The sequence below is a fragment of the Cryptomeria japonica genome, chromosome 10 (genome assembly GCF_030272615.1).
Source record: "Cryptomeria japonica chromosome 10, Sugi_1.0, whole genome shotgun sequence".
Lineage (NCBI taxonomy): Eukaryota > Viridiplantae > Streptophyta > Pinopsida > Cupressales > Cupressaceae > Cryptomeria > Cryptomeria japonica.
The window spans coordinates 835596586-835611277 of NC_081414.1; the positions used below are offsets into that span (position 1 = coordinate 835596586).

Below are 14692 nucleotides of genomic sequence, written 5' to 3' on the forward strand. Positions count from 1 at the left end.
ATAATTTTTTATTTTCCAAGAAGGCTTGAATCTCCACATCATTCCCAAAGCCTTGTCAAAAATCAACATTATTTGAAACATTGGATCTATATATCATTTACATTCTATAGGAGTCCTCAAAATTAGGGTGTCAAAGTAGAAAAGACACAAAGATTGATAAAGATTCAACTCTTGAATTTTGATCTTTAGGCACCTCTTCTATAGGAAATGTATCAAAGTATTCAATTTCATCCCAAACTATATTTCCATAATGTCTCAATCTTTCATTCTTAATGGTGAATATATTACTTATCTATTTTACAATTAGCTCAACATCTCCAAACTTCAACTTCTATATCCCCTTCTCCTTAGAAGTAGCTACCCCTAATAATAGAGCCTCATATTCAATAGATATTTCTTTGTTATGAACATGCCTTAATTTTTTTTGGTAAATCTTAGCTATGTTTCATCTTCATACACATGTTTGCATTGTGCATTTTTGCAAGCTCCTTCATGTCAAATCTTCCTACTATTTGAAAGTGCACTATTGGTTGAATGGTTGGTCGAGGGCCCACCCTATGTTCTCTCTACTAAGCATTTTCCCTTAGCTAATTTTGGGGTCCCTTTGAATATGCTTCATCATCTCACCTTTTTGTGAAGATATTTGTGTGTAAAATCATGCTATTGGTCAAATATTTCAATGGCATCATTCTCATTGGTTTCACATTTTCATGTGTCAGAACTCACCTAGCTATCCATTCCCATGAAATCATAAAGTCCTCAAGTCAAATCCTTTATTTCTTAAAGGATTATCAAGTGCTCACCTTGATCAAGATTGATGGTTCCTCTTGATTTTTCATTTTCACATGATCATTCATGGCAAAGTTGCTCGCCCCACAAAACTATAAAATGTCTTACCAAGCTAAGGTATCATGCACACATCTTCATGCAGATCAACCATTAAGGTTCATTTCACATTTTTGCAAAATCAAGAACTACAAAGGTGCTCACTTGGCAAAAACACAAAATACTCAAAATATTCCTTCATTGGCTGATAATTAAAGGTGACTTCTTCTTACTCAAATCAACAGATCATATTCATTTCACACTTTTGAATATAAAAGATCTCAAAGTTACACACTCTATGAAAGCACAGAATGTTTTCATGTGTTTGACTTAAATCCTTGCATCCTCTCTTAAGTAGATCAACAACTATCACATCTTTGCACCAAGGTGGGGGGCCTAGTTTTTGTAAGTGGAAAAATGCATCGGTATGATATGTGGCCCATGCCTAATTGTTGAATCCCATAAAGCTATGATCTTTTTTTTTCAATACAATTTTTTAAAGGATTTAAAGATTGCATATGCACCATTCGATTAGACAAATTACTGGATCAAATTCAAATTTGAAGAGTGCTTAATTATGTCTATATGTCTCATGTGTATGGCATTCATATCACCCTTAATGAATAAAGAATAATTCAAGCTAGGATTTCTACATTCAATTGCAAAATATTTCAATTCTTTGTGATCTAGTGAAGTGTTTTTTGCCTCCTATTGTCAAGGTGAGTTTGCAGAACTGATTAGTACCACAATTTGGGGTTCCTTCATGCAATAAAACTAAAAAGTTAAATTTTAATAACCTGTGGCCTAATTTTGTTTGAAAAGGACAAATTTTATGTTCTTTAAGATGGTTGAGTTTAACTTAGGGGGTTAAGTAGCTTGAAATTCTCTTTTAGGGTATATATTTTGAAACTATTTGAAAAACCCTAGTTGTTCTAAGTTGCCTATGAAAACCTTGTTGGAATCAATGAACACTGGGGGGGGGTGAATCAGTGTTCTACAAATTTTAACTTTATTAACCAGTTCTTCAAACCATTTAATGCAAATTAATAAGAGAGATAAGCATAAGCAAAACACACATAAAAGTACCACCATAAAACCATGATTTTGTACGTGGAAAACCCAGTCAAGGGAAAAACCATGGTGGGAATCCTACCCATAGTAAGATAATACTTTGTTAGAAGTATCTGAAAATTTTACATAGGAATGCACTTGCATTCAGACACACTTCCTAGAGCTCACTGCTCGAATTACATTAAGGGCTACAACCCAGGAAGGCTCATTGCCTTACAAAGGAATTACAAAAGGTAACAAAAAGATTGAAATATAAATTAGTATCTATGGGTAAACTCACAATGATGGTTCCCATTTTCACCCGTGAAGGAAAAAAGTGGGGGTGATACAAAAAAATTTAAAGGGTGTTCGTTCGAACTAGGGGGGTTCGAGCGAACCCCCCAATTTGCTCGAATGTGTGACATCATGGGTGGTTCTAAAATGTTTTTTTTTTTATTTTCATGTTTGTATGAACACGGGTTCAAATGAACCCAAGGGGGTTTGCTCGAAGGGGGGTTCAAGCGAACCCCCTTTCTAGGCATCTCTCCCCCAATCTCTTCAGACTTCTGAGAAACTTTGGCCTTCAAACCTTTGGTTCAAGGTTCAAATGAGAGAATCTTAACAACCCAAAATGTAGGATGAAATTCCTCAAAGCAAGATTTCCAATGACTATAATTTTATTACATTGTGATTTTATTATGATCTTGTTTTTAAAATTTTACTAAATATATATTTTCCACCGAAAATGAACTTGTATGTTCAATGCATTGGGAAAAATAGTAAACTAATTCAAAAAAATTATGAAAAATATATATGCCCTACATATTGATGTCTTCTTTCTAACAAAAAAAAAATTGAATTTTGATATATATAGAACAAGTCATGTGTTCAAATACCTATGTCTAAATTATAATTAGTCAGACTTCAAAACTTAATAAAATAAAAAATATTCAACATATCACTATCAAACCAACTTCATGCCCTAAATATTTATGTTACAAACCAAAATTTGAAAGAATTGAGTTTTTATCATTTATAGAAAAAAAATTATGCATTTCGGGAGGCACATCACTCTTAAAAAATTTTGTTTGTTGTAAAAAACTTCTTTTTGAGGGAGATGGAAAAATAAAAAACAATTTTCCTCAAAAAAATTTGAAAAAAATATATTTAGAATCTCTAGACAAGATGTTACAAATCATTAATTTGCATCATCTTCAAATTCTTAGTGGTTTAAAAGTTATAGGTGTCGAAAAGTGAAGATTATTTAAAAAATGTTCATCTCAGTGTCAAAGTTGGCAAAAAAGTGGGAACCAGTATTGTGAGTTCACCCCTATATATGTTTGGGATAGTTTTGGTTTAAGCACAAAATACAACTATCTCACTTCTCTGAGACTCACTGCTCTATTCTGCTGATCTTCTTTAATCCGAAGAAAAAGTCCTTCAATTGCACACGTGGAACTACACACAATCATACATACACAATACTCGCACACTTCCTGATATGCAAAATGAACTTTCCAATCTCTTATATATATCCGCAACATTAATTTAGCTCACCAACAAGTTGGTTTCAAGAACACTTACAAAATGTGAAACATGTAAGATGTGTCTGCGGGATTCGATCACCAATGCATATGCAGACCAAAAAAAATTGATTACATGCTTCCCACATGTCAGCCAAGAAACCTAAAACACAAAATCAATCACAAAAATCATTCCAATAATTATGCACAATATGTTACATCACTAGTCAGCCAAATAGCATTGTTCTTCCTAAAATGTCGAATACCAAATCTTCAATCATGCACGAAAGACAACACTAGAGGCTAAGATTCTAGAATAAGCTACTCCAGACATCCAGCCAACTACCTGTATCACCGCAAAGAAAAATGTGCAACCAAAGTGAATTTCTATTCAAAATACTCCCATACTACAAAATACTATGTTCCACCTTCCAGACTTAAGTAAAATTGAACTTCATACTTCCAGTAGGATGAATCTATACAATCCAAATGGAATCTTTGAGTTGGGTTGCCATCAATGACAACTCTGATACACTTATCTATACTTATGCAGTGTCTCTTTTCAACAAACCTAAATTACCACAATGGCAGTGATGGGAATATTGTCATTGATGCCAAAATAGTGATACTTAGAAATATATGTATACAGTAAATAGCCAGCAATGATCAGAGCATATTGACTGAGAATATAAAGTAAATAAGAACAAAATGAATTGATAGTATACACCAAGTTATATATATGACTGTGTATATGTTCTTTGAAGACAATTAATCCCTATACTAGATTGTTGAAAGACTATAAATGAAGATATCTTATTAGGTTTGGAAGAAGATATTTAAAAGTGTGTGTGATTGTATATAGATGCTCTTTGAAGACAAAAATCATGCATACATGCACCCAATTATAAGTGCCTATCATGTTTGAAGGCATATTAATATATAATGTATTTCCTATATTAAGAGGTCGATGTGTGATATGGAGAACAACGATATCCATATATGACTTATGTAGCAATTTACTAGTTTGTATCAATCAAGCCAAGTCAACAAGGTAACAGTGATTTTGGTTTGTATTGATAACTATCATTATAATACAACAAAGACAAGGTTCGGGAAAATTGTGAACATAGTAGTAATCAAGACTAGTACAAATCTTCTAGTCATTCGGGGCATTTGGAATGAATGGTAATCCATCGATCTGGTGGAAGATATGACTTACTAAAGGGTTGAATTCATAAATCTGAAGGGTCAAGTTTATTGGACAAATATGTGATTGAAGATATCCAACTAAGATTGCTAATATTAAAGGTTCAAATCATTAAGAGCAATGACTTCCTTATCAACAACAACGATTAGAATTGTTTACATCGGCACAGTTTTCTAAATTTATTTTTGACAGCCAAAAAGACACTAAGAAATATAATAAGCAACGACAATATATTAAAGTCAGTGACTTATTCATAATATGTAGTGATTTATTGAAGATAGTAGAGGTGCGATTCATTGGTGCGATCTATATTAATGAAGCAAGAATATACGGTTATATCAGTTTGTGTGATCATGAACAAAAGGCAATATAAGATGATCTCAATGCTAAAATCCATGAGTCTATTATGACAGCAGCGACAAAATAGTTCGCAATTCGAAGCACTTCTTAGCAGCATCAAAAGGGGCAAATTCATGTGATTTGGCAAACACATTGATTAAAGTCATGACATTTGATTTTATAATAATTGAAATAATACTTGGCTAAAAGAATGGATAAAACACTTAAACTATTCAAGATAAAAAACAAAGAATATCTTGTTAATGTTAGACCCAATATGGAAAGCTAATGTACTGAGAGGGGAGGGGTGAATCAGTACTTCAAATCCTTTTCTCAACAATATCTTTACTGTTATGCATAAACCAAAAACTAATGTAACATAATATAAAGCTAAAAAAAATGAGTAACAATCATACATGATTCACTCCATAACACATATATTTTGGTTACGCAGAAACTCTTGGTTAGAGAGAAAAACTGCAGTGGGGATGGCACCCACAACTTCACTACTGCAATAATAAAGAGTGCTCGGTTAGAGCTACATTTAGCTATTTCTGATAGCTTACCCTATTAGGAGTATTAAGATCAGTTAGATCTACCTTACTAAAGGATTTATACAACACTATATAAGTGTAGCACTTGGTTAAAGGATTTACAATTTATAGACTTGGTTAGAGTCTTTTACCCTGTTAAAGGTTTCTCTTACAACTTCAAAATATTACAATAAGACTTTACAAATATCTGCAACTTTACATTTGAAATGCTGTAGGAGATTCTATGTGCTCAAAATAAGATTACCTTGCCTATAGCATACCTCGGTAACTCATAAAATAACTCGGTAAACCCTTCTATTTACTTTGTTCCTCGACTATTCTCTGATAACCTTCTCGGTGACCTCTGTGTCTCTGTAACAGTCATAATACTCTGTGATTTCTCATGTATCACATAAGTCTTGCTTTATACACATATGCACACACATTTCTCATATTCACATCTCTTTCTAACCCTAAATTCATGTTGTATAAATAGACTTCTTATGTCCGTGATCTGATTCATTGCTTCGATCTTACAAACATGATTTCTCGAATAAATAACCATGCAAAATATTTCATTGGCTAGATGACCTCAAAATTATACAAAATCTATATGTGCAATTTCCAATGTGATAATGGTTCTGTGTGCCTCGATCTTGTAACATGTTTTCATATGTGTGTCTAGGTTCAATGAATCTGGTAACATGTTCCACTCAGTGTATTATCTTTACTGCTCGGTAGACATGAAATAATACTCGGTAGACAGCTCGATGTATACTGGGCTTTGTGACAATTTTCCTTCTATAACCGACTAGGCTGTTCATACTGACTAAATATTTCAGTAGGGGTAACTGACTAGAGTATATAGAATGACTTTGTATATAAAACTAATGGCAATTTGATAAGTAGTAACAGTTAATATCCAAAAGGTGTGATTAGGAGAAAGTTAAACAGAATCTAATTTAAAAAGGGCGTGTCTCATCTAAGAGGTGTGTTATTCAGAAAATATAATTAGACACAAGTGGCTGGGTATTTAAAAAAATGGAAAAAAATAAAGAAGATCTATATGTGGAGAGTGTATGCTGCAATAAGTGTGGAAGTGTACGTTGAATAAATAATTCTGGAAATAATTTTCAGACAGAGAGTATTTGTAATGGAATAATATGTGTGTATATTATGTGGTACGTGTGAATGTTGAGATAAAGAAAAGCTAATATAATAATCGGAAAAGGAAAGTAGTGTTGAGTGTATGGAAATAAAAATAAAAGAATATATTTTATGAGTGTGAGTGTGCGTGTGAAGATCAATCATACACAAGAAAATATATGAATATGTATATGCAAATATAAAAGAGATTTATGAAGACTCCATGTACAGATTTGTGAATGTTCTATGAGTATATTTGTGAAGACTTTATGAAGCAGAGTTTAGCAAACTTATGAAGCATTTAGATTTATAAGAGTTTATAATCAGTTTTTGTGACATATTCATGATCAACATTGTAACAGTTTGAAAAAGGAAATTTGAGAAGAATATAATCCATCATCAGTTGGTACAACAACATTGTAAAGGTGGAAAATCAGATATATGTGAAGTGGGTTGGTGCTCACAAAATTCAGAAGTGGGAGTTGGTGCTTCTAGTGGGTTGGTGCTCACAAACATTGTACAAGAAATATACAATATACAATATTCATTTTAGTGGTTTTCTCCCTCATTGGGTTTCCACTCAAATTATTTTGTTATTGTATTTATGTGCATAATTGTCTTGGATAACTTAATTCTATCATATTAAATTGAAAAGTTTCATTATACTGATTCACCCCCCCCCGCCCCTCTCAGTATAATCATGTGCTATTCAATTGGTATCAAAGCCAGTTCCTTTAGAGATAGCCTTACTGCTTGAAGGTAGATCCCCAAAAGCGCACAATGGTGGATAACTATGTAGTTAGAAATCCAATCTTCTATGGGACAAATTATGCATTTTGGAGTATTAAAATGAAAGCCTATCTGAATGCACTTGGTTATGACGTTTGGCAGTCCGTGGTGGATGGGTACACACCTCCGTCAACTCCTCCCACCGATACGACAGGAAAGAGGAAAAGTGAGAATAATGCTAAAGCGGAACATGCCCTTCTATGCAGTCTGGCAGATTTTGAATTTACGAAGGTTATGCATTGCAAATCAGCCAAAGAGATATGGAATAAATTAAAAGGTATCTATGAAGGGGATGAAAAAGTAAGAGAAGCCAAGCTTCAATCACTTAGAATGAAATATGAAAGTCTTAAAATGAAGGAAGATGAAGACATCGCTGCCTACTTCTTACGTGTGGATGAAATTGTGAATGCAATCATAGCATTGGGAGAAGAAGTTGAAGACACACTCCTTGATCGGAAATTGCTAAGAACTTTGACAATGAAATTTGATCCTAAGGTATCAGCCATAGAAGAAATGAAGGATTTGAAAACATTGACAAAAGATGAATTGTTTGGAATTCTCACAGCCTATGAAATGAGAAGAGAAGACAAACCCTCTCAAAAGGAACAAGCTTTCAAAATATCAAAGAAAGGAAAAAACAAAAACCATGCACCAAAGGAGAGCTCAAGTAGTGAATCAGATGAGGCTGAATCTTATTTTAATGAGGAAATTCAAAAAGGGCAAAGGCAAATATAAAGGCAAATTTCCATTTAAATGTTTCAATTGTGGTAAGGTAGGGCACTATGCTTCAAAGTGTCCTCAAAATGAAAGCGATAGTAGTGAAGAGGAAAAGAAGAACTATCCAAAGAAAAAAGGAAAGAAATACTTCAAGAAGAACTACTCAAAGCATAAGAAAAGCTTCTACTCTAAACAAAGCTCTAGTTCATTAGAAGAAAGCTCTGAAGATATGTCCAACAGTGATGGAGAAGAAATTCTTTTCATGGCAATGAAAGTTGAGGATGATGAAGATGAAAAAGAAGAAGAATAAGAGGCTATGGGTGATGAAGAAGATGTAGATCTAGAAGAAGAGTTACATTATGCTTATGAACAAAATGAAAAGCTAAAAGGAAGGGTTTCAAAATATAAGACAAAATTACAAGAGTCAAGCAAGCTCATTGAAGACCTAAAAATACAATTAGAGGAAGCAAAGAAGAATGAGGAAGAGATAAAAGATCAGCTTAAAAGTAAAGAGGAAGGATGCAGTAAATTAGAATCAGAAATCGTCTCCTTAAAACAAGACTTGGAGAAACTTAAAAAATTTGAAGACAATACCAAGAAAATGGATAAACTTCTCAAAACACGAAGACCTACTTTCATTAAATCAGGTCTAGGACGTAAAGAAGATCAAATAGCCAAAGCTACTAGTTCAAAACCCTTGGATGAGTCATGGAAGATAGTAGAAAATAGAAGAAGGAAGAATGATACTGATAAATCTCATCCTCCCACTAATGTGTTGAAAATATCCCACCTAAAGAAACCACATGTAACTAATAATCATTATTCATTCCAAGGATATTGTTTTTCATGTTATAAGTTTGGTCACAAAGCAATACATTGTAGGAGTCATACTAGAAATACTTCTAATTTTACTCCAAAGAACCACAATTAATTTTCTCCTTTAAAGAATTATGATGTGATATGCTATAAGTGTCACAACTTTGGACACACAGCTAGATTTTGCAGAACTATCTTTCCTAGTTTACCAAGAAAGGAAGATGTACCCATCAAAAGGGAGGAAACGTCTAGAATGACTTGGAAGAAAAAACAGCAAGAAGATAAAGAATCCCTATTTGTTCAAATAGCTCTTCATGCAAAGAACAAGAAGGATAGGTGGTATGTAGACAGTGGATGTTCAAGGCATATGACAGGGGACAACAAAAACAAGTTCATTTCCTTTGAACTTGCAGATGAAGGAACAGTAAGATTTGGTGATAACACAAAAAGAGAAATAAAAGGTAAAGGAACACTTAGCCTCGATTATGGAAAGACTAAAACTGAACATGTGCTATATGTTAAAGGATTAAAAGAAAATTTGTTAAGTGTTAGTCAACTTTGTGACCAAGGACATAGTGTAACATTTTTGTCTAAGGGATGTGAGATTAAGAAGGATGGAAGAATTATTGCAAATTCTCATAGAATGGAAAATAACTTGTACATTCTAAATGAAATAAATGAGGAAACATGCAATTTTGTTCAAGAAGATGAAAATTGGCTATGGCACAAAAGACTAGGTCACCTTAACTTTGACAATCGTGTCAAAATCAGCAAAAAGGAAGCAGTTAGGGATATGCCTAGGATTACAAAACCATCCAATGTCATTTGCAAGCAATGTCAATTTGGAAAAAAAACTTGAGTGAGCTTTAAATCCAAAGAATACTCTTCATCAAAACCTCTAGAGCTTATACATACAGACTTATGTGGACCAACCAGAACAAAAAATTTGCAAGGTGAAAGATATTTTATGCTACTTATAGATGATTATTCTAGGATGAATTGGGTTGCCTTCCTAAAAGAAAAATCTAAGGCTCTTGCAAAGTTTAAAGCTTTCAAAGAGTTAGTTGAAATTGAGATGGATGCCAAAATTAAGTGTCTTAGATCAGACCGAGGAGGAGAATTCACTTCAAATGAGTTTGAAGATTTATGCACAGAACATGGAATAAGAAGACAACTTTCAGCAGCAAGAACTCCACAATAAAATGGAGTTGTTGAAAGAAAGAACATGACAGTTCAGGAAATGGCAAGGGCTATGCTAAATGAATCAAAGATTGCTGACACTTTTTGGAAAGAAGATGTTCACACAGTCATGTACATATTGAACAGGGCACAAATAAGGGTAAATAATGAAAAGACACCATATGAACTTTGGAAAGGAAGGACTACAACTGTTGATTATTTCAGGATCTTTGGTAGGACTTGCTACATTAGAAGAGACAAAGAGGACTTGGGAAAATTTGATGCCAGGTCAGATGAGGGAATCTTTCTTGGATATTCCACAAGAAGCAAAGTTTATAAATGCTACAATAAAAGACTTCACAAGATAGTTGAAAGTGCTAATGTGAAGATAGATGAAGGAAGACAATTTGAGAAAGCCATGGAAGATCATCCTAAGGAGCAAGGTGAGGAGGAAGAATTAAAAGAAGAAATTGAAAATGAGGAACAAGACAGTTTTGAAACTCCATCAAAAACACCATCAAAAACACCTTTAAAAACACCATAAAAAAATCCATCAAAATTTGTTCAAAAAAATCATCTAAAAGGCTTGGTTATCAGAGAGTTGGATACAAACATTCAGACAAGGAGAAGATTAGCTACCACCACAGAACATGCTCATTTCTACCTACTTTCAAAGATAGAACCAAATAATTTTGATGAAGCTAGTGAAGACAAGTATTGGGTAAACGCTATGAATGAGGAGTTGGACCAAATTGAAAGAAATCACACATGGGAGTTTGTTCCAAGACCCTCAAACAAAAATTTCATTGGAACCAAGTGGGTTTATTGCAACAAAATGAATGAGGATAGTGAAATTACAAGGAATAAGGCAAGGCTTGTATGTAAAGGTTATGCACAAGTGGAAGGAGTCGATTTTGAAGAAACATTTACCCCAGTTGCCAGGTTGGAAACCATCAGAATGTTTTTATTGCTTGCAAGTCATAAGAATTTCAAAGTCTACCAAATGGATGTGAAATCAGCTTTTCTAAATGGTGATTTAGAAGAGGAAGTGTATATTGAACAACCTAAGGGATTTATCTTGTCAGAAGAGGAAGATTATGTATGCAGATTGAAAAAGGCACTCTATGGCCTTAAACAAGCCCCTAGAGCATGGTACTCTAGATTAGACAGCTACCTACAAACACAAGGGTTTAAAAGAGGAGCAACAGATAGTAATCTGTATTTCAAGTGTGAAGGAAATCATTTGCTGATTGTAGTGGTTTATGTAGATGATATCATATTTGGTGGTAGTAAGAATAAAATGTGTGAAGAATTTGCTTCTGACATACAAAAAGAATTTGAGATGTCTATGCTTGGAGAACTTTATTTCTTCTTGGGATTTCAGATTTCACAAATAGATGAAGGGATATTTCTTTCAAAAAACTAAGTACGTTAGGGAGATGTTGAAGAAATTTAGAATGGAAGATTGCCATCATGTCAGTACTCCTATGGTCACTGGTTGCAAACTTAGCAAAAATGATGAATCCCCTGATGCAAATCAGACTCTATATAGATCCATGATTGGAAGTCTCTTATATGTGACAACCACCAGGCCAGATATAATGCAAGCAATTAGTGTAGTAGCACAGTATCAAGCAACACCAAAGGAAACACACATACAAGCAGTTAAAAGAATCTTCAAGTATTTGAAGGGTACAATGGATTTTGGATTGTGGTATCCAAAATGTGATGATTTCACTCTGAGAGCATACACAGATGCTGATTGGGCAGGTGACAATGGTGATAGAAAAAGAACTAGTGGAGGATACTTTTTCCTTGGCAACAACCTTGTATCTTGGTTGAGCAAAAAATAGGCTTCAATATCTCTATCCACTACAGAGGCAGAGTACATTGCAGCAACAACATGTTGTATGCAAGTTTTGTGGATGAAACAAACCTTGCAAGATGTTAAGATTGAGTATGATCAACCTATCTCAATCTATTGTGATAATACAAGTGCGATCAGTATGTCAAAGAATCTAGTGATGCATTCCAGGACAAAACACATACCTATCAAAATTCATTTCTTAAGGGAAAAGGTTCTTGAGCAGCAAGTAAAGTTGGAATATGTTCCAACAAAGGAGCAGTTAGCAGATATCTTTACAAAGCCTCTTCCAAAAGAGACTTTTGAGTACCTGAGGGAGAAATTGGGAGTAATATCACTCTCATCTTCTCAGTAAGTGCTTCATATGAAGCATACATTAAAAATGGGCAAGTTACAAACAACAGAAAAATGTTTGCCATTGATGTCAAAGGGGGAGAAATTGGAGACAAGGGGAGTATTGGATTGAGGGGGAGCAATTTGACTTGAAAGGTTGCCATCAATGACAAAGGGGGAGATTGATGGGAATATTGTCATTGATGCCAAAATAGTGATACTCAGAAATATATGTATACAGTAAATAGCTAGCAATGATCAGAGCATATTGACTGAGAATATAAAGTAAATAAGAACAAAATGAATTGACAGTATACACTAGGTTATATATATGACTGTGTATATGTTCTTTGAAGACAATTAATCCCTATACTAGATTGTTGAAAGACTGTAAATGAAGATATCTTATCAAGTTTGGAAGAAGATATTTGCAAGTGTGTGTGGTTGTATATAGATGCTCTTTGAAGACAAACATCATGCATACATGCACCCAGTTATAAGTGCCTATCATGTTTGAAGGCATATTAATATATAATGTATTTCCTATATTAAGAGGTCAATGTGTGATATGGAGAACAACGATATCCATATATGACTTATGTAGCAATTTACTAGTTTGTATCAATCAAGCCAAGTCAACAAGGTAACAGTGATTTCAGTTTGTATTGATAACTATCATTATAATACAACAAAGACAAGGTTCGGGAAAATTGTGAACATAGTAGTAATCAAGACTAGTAAAAATCTTCTAGTCATTCGGGGCATTTGGAATGAATGGCAATCCATCGATCTGGTGGAAGATATGACTTACTAAAGGGTCGACTTCATAAATCTAAAGGGTCAAGTTTATCGGACAAATATGTGACTGAAGACAACCAACTAAGATTGCTAATATTAAAGGTTCAAATCATTAAGAGCAATGACTTCCTTATCAACAACAACGATTAGAATTGTTTACATCAACACAATTTTCTAAATTTATTTTTGACAGCCGCAAAGACACTAAGAGATATAATAAGTAGCAACAATATATTGAAGTCAGCAACTTATTCATAATATGTAGTGATTTATTGAAAATAGTAGAGGTGTGATTCATTGGTGCGATCTATATTAATGAAGCAAGAATATACGGTTATATCAGTTTGTGCGATCATGAACAAAAGGCAATATAAGATGATCTCAATGCTAAAATCCATGAGTCTATTATGACAGCAACGAAAAAATAGTTCACAAGTCGAAGCACTTCTTAGTAGCATCAAAAGGGGCAAATTCATGTGATTTGGCAAACAGATTGATTAAAGTCATGGCATTTGATTTTATAATAATTGAAATAATACATGGCTAAAAGAATGGATAAAACACTTAATCTATTCAAGATAAAAAAACAAAGAACATCTTGTTGATATCCAAAAGGTGCGATTAGGAGCAAGTTAAATAGAATCTAATTTAATAGGACGTGTCTCATCTAAGAGGTGTGTTATTCAGAAAATATAATCAGACACAAGTGGCTGGGTATTTAAAAAAATGAAAAAAAAAAAGAAGATCTATATGTGGAGAGTGTATGTTGCAGTAAGTGTGGAAGTGTATGCTAAATAAATAATTCTGGAAATAATTTTCAGATAGAGAGTATTTGTAATGGAATAATATGTGTGTATATTATGTGGTACGTGTGAATGTTGAGATAAAGAAATGCTAATATAATAATCTGAAAAGGAAAGTAGTGTTGAGTGTATGGAAATAAAAATAAAAGAATATATTTTATGAGTGTGAGTGTGCGTGTGCATGTGAAGATCAATCATACACAAGAAAATATATGGATATGTATATGTAGATATAAAAGAGATTTATGAAGACTCCATGTACAGATTTGTGAATATTCTATGAGTATATTTGTGAAGACTTTATGAAGCAGAGTTCAGCAAACTTATGGAGCATTTAGATTTATAAGAGTTTATAATCAGTTTTTGTGACAGATTCATGATCAGCATTGTAATAGTTTTAAAAAGGAAATTTGAGAAGAATATAATCCATCATCAGTTGGTACAACAACATTGTAAAGGTGGAAAATCAGATATATGTGAAGTGGGTTGGTGCTCACAAAATTCAGAAGTGGGAGTTGGTGCTTCCAGTGGGTTGGTGCTCACAAAGTTCAGATTTGGAAGTTGGTGCTTCCAGTGGGTTGGTGCTCACAAAGCAGAATTAGGAGGTTGGTGCTTCCAACGGGTTGGTGCTCACAAACATTGTAAAAGAAATATACAATATACAATATTCATTTTAGTGGTTTTCTCCCTCATTGGGTTTCCACTCAAATTCTTTTGTTATTGTATTTATGTGCATAATTGTCTTGGATAACTTAATTCTATCATATTAA

At 33.5% G+C, this 14692-nt stretch overlaps 2 protein-coding genes across 2 annotated transcripts in view; both read left to right on the plus strand.

Annotated features, from left to right (window-relative positions):
- Window positions 1-7403: 7403 nt before the first annotated feature.
- LOC131859326 (uncharacterized) lies at window positions 7404-8147 on the plus strand. The gene has a single exon (XM_059212937.1). The coding sequence runs from the start codon at window positions 7404-7406 to the stop codon at window positions 8145-8147; it is 744 nt and encodes a 247-aa protein (XP_059068920.1).
- Window positions 8148-8445: 298 nt separating this feature from the next.
- Window positions 8446-14692, plus strand: part of LOC131859327 (uncharacterized) — a 74099-nt gene continuing 67852 nt past the window's right edge. The window contains exon 1 of the mRNA XM_059212939.1: window positions 8446-8934. Within this exon, the coding sequence (XP_059068922.1) occupies window positions 8446-8934 (489 nt within the window). The remainder of the gene's footprint in view (window positions 8935-14692) is intronic.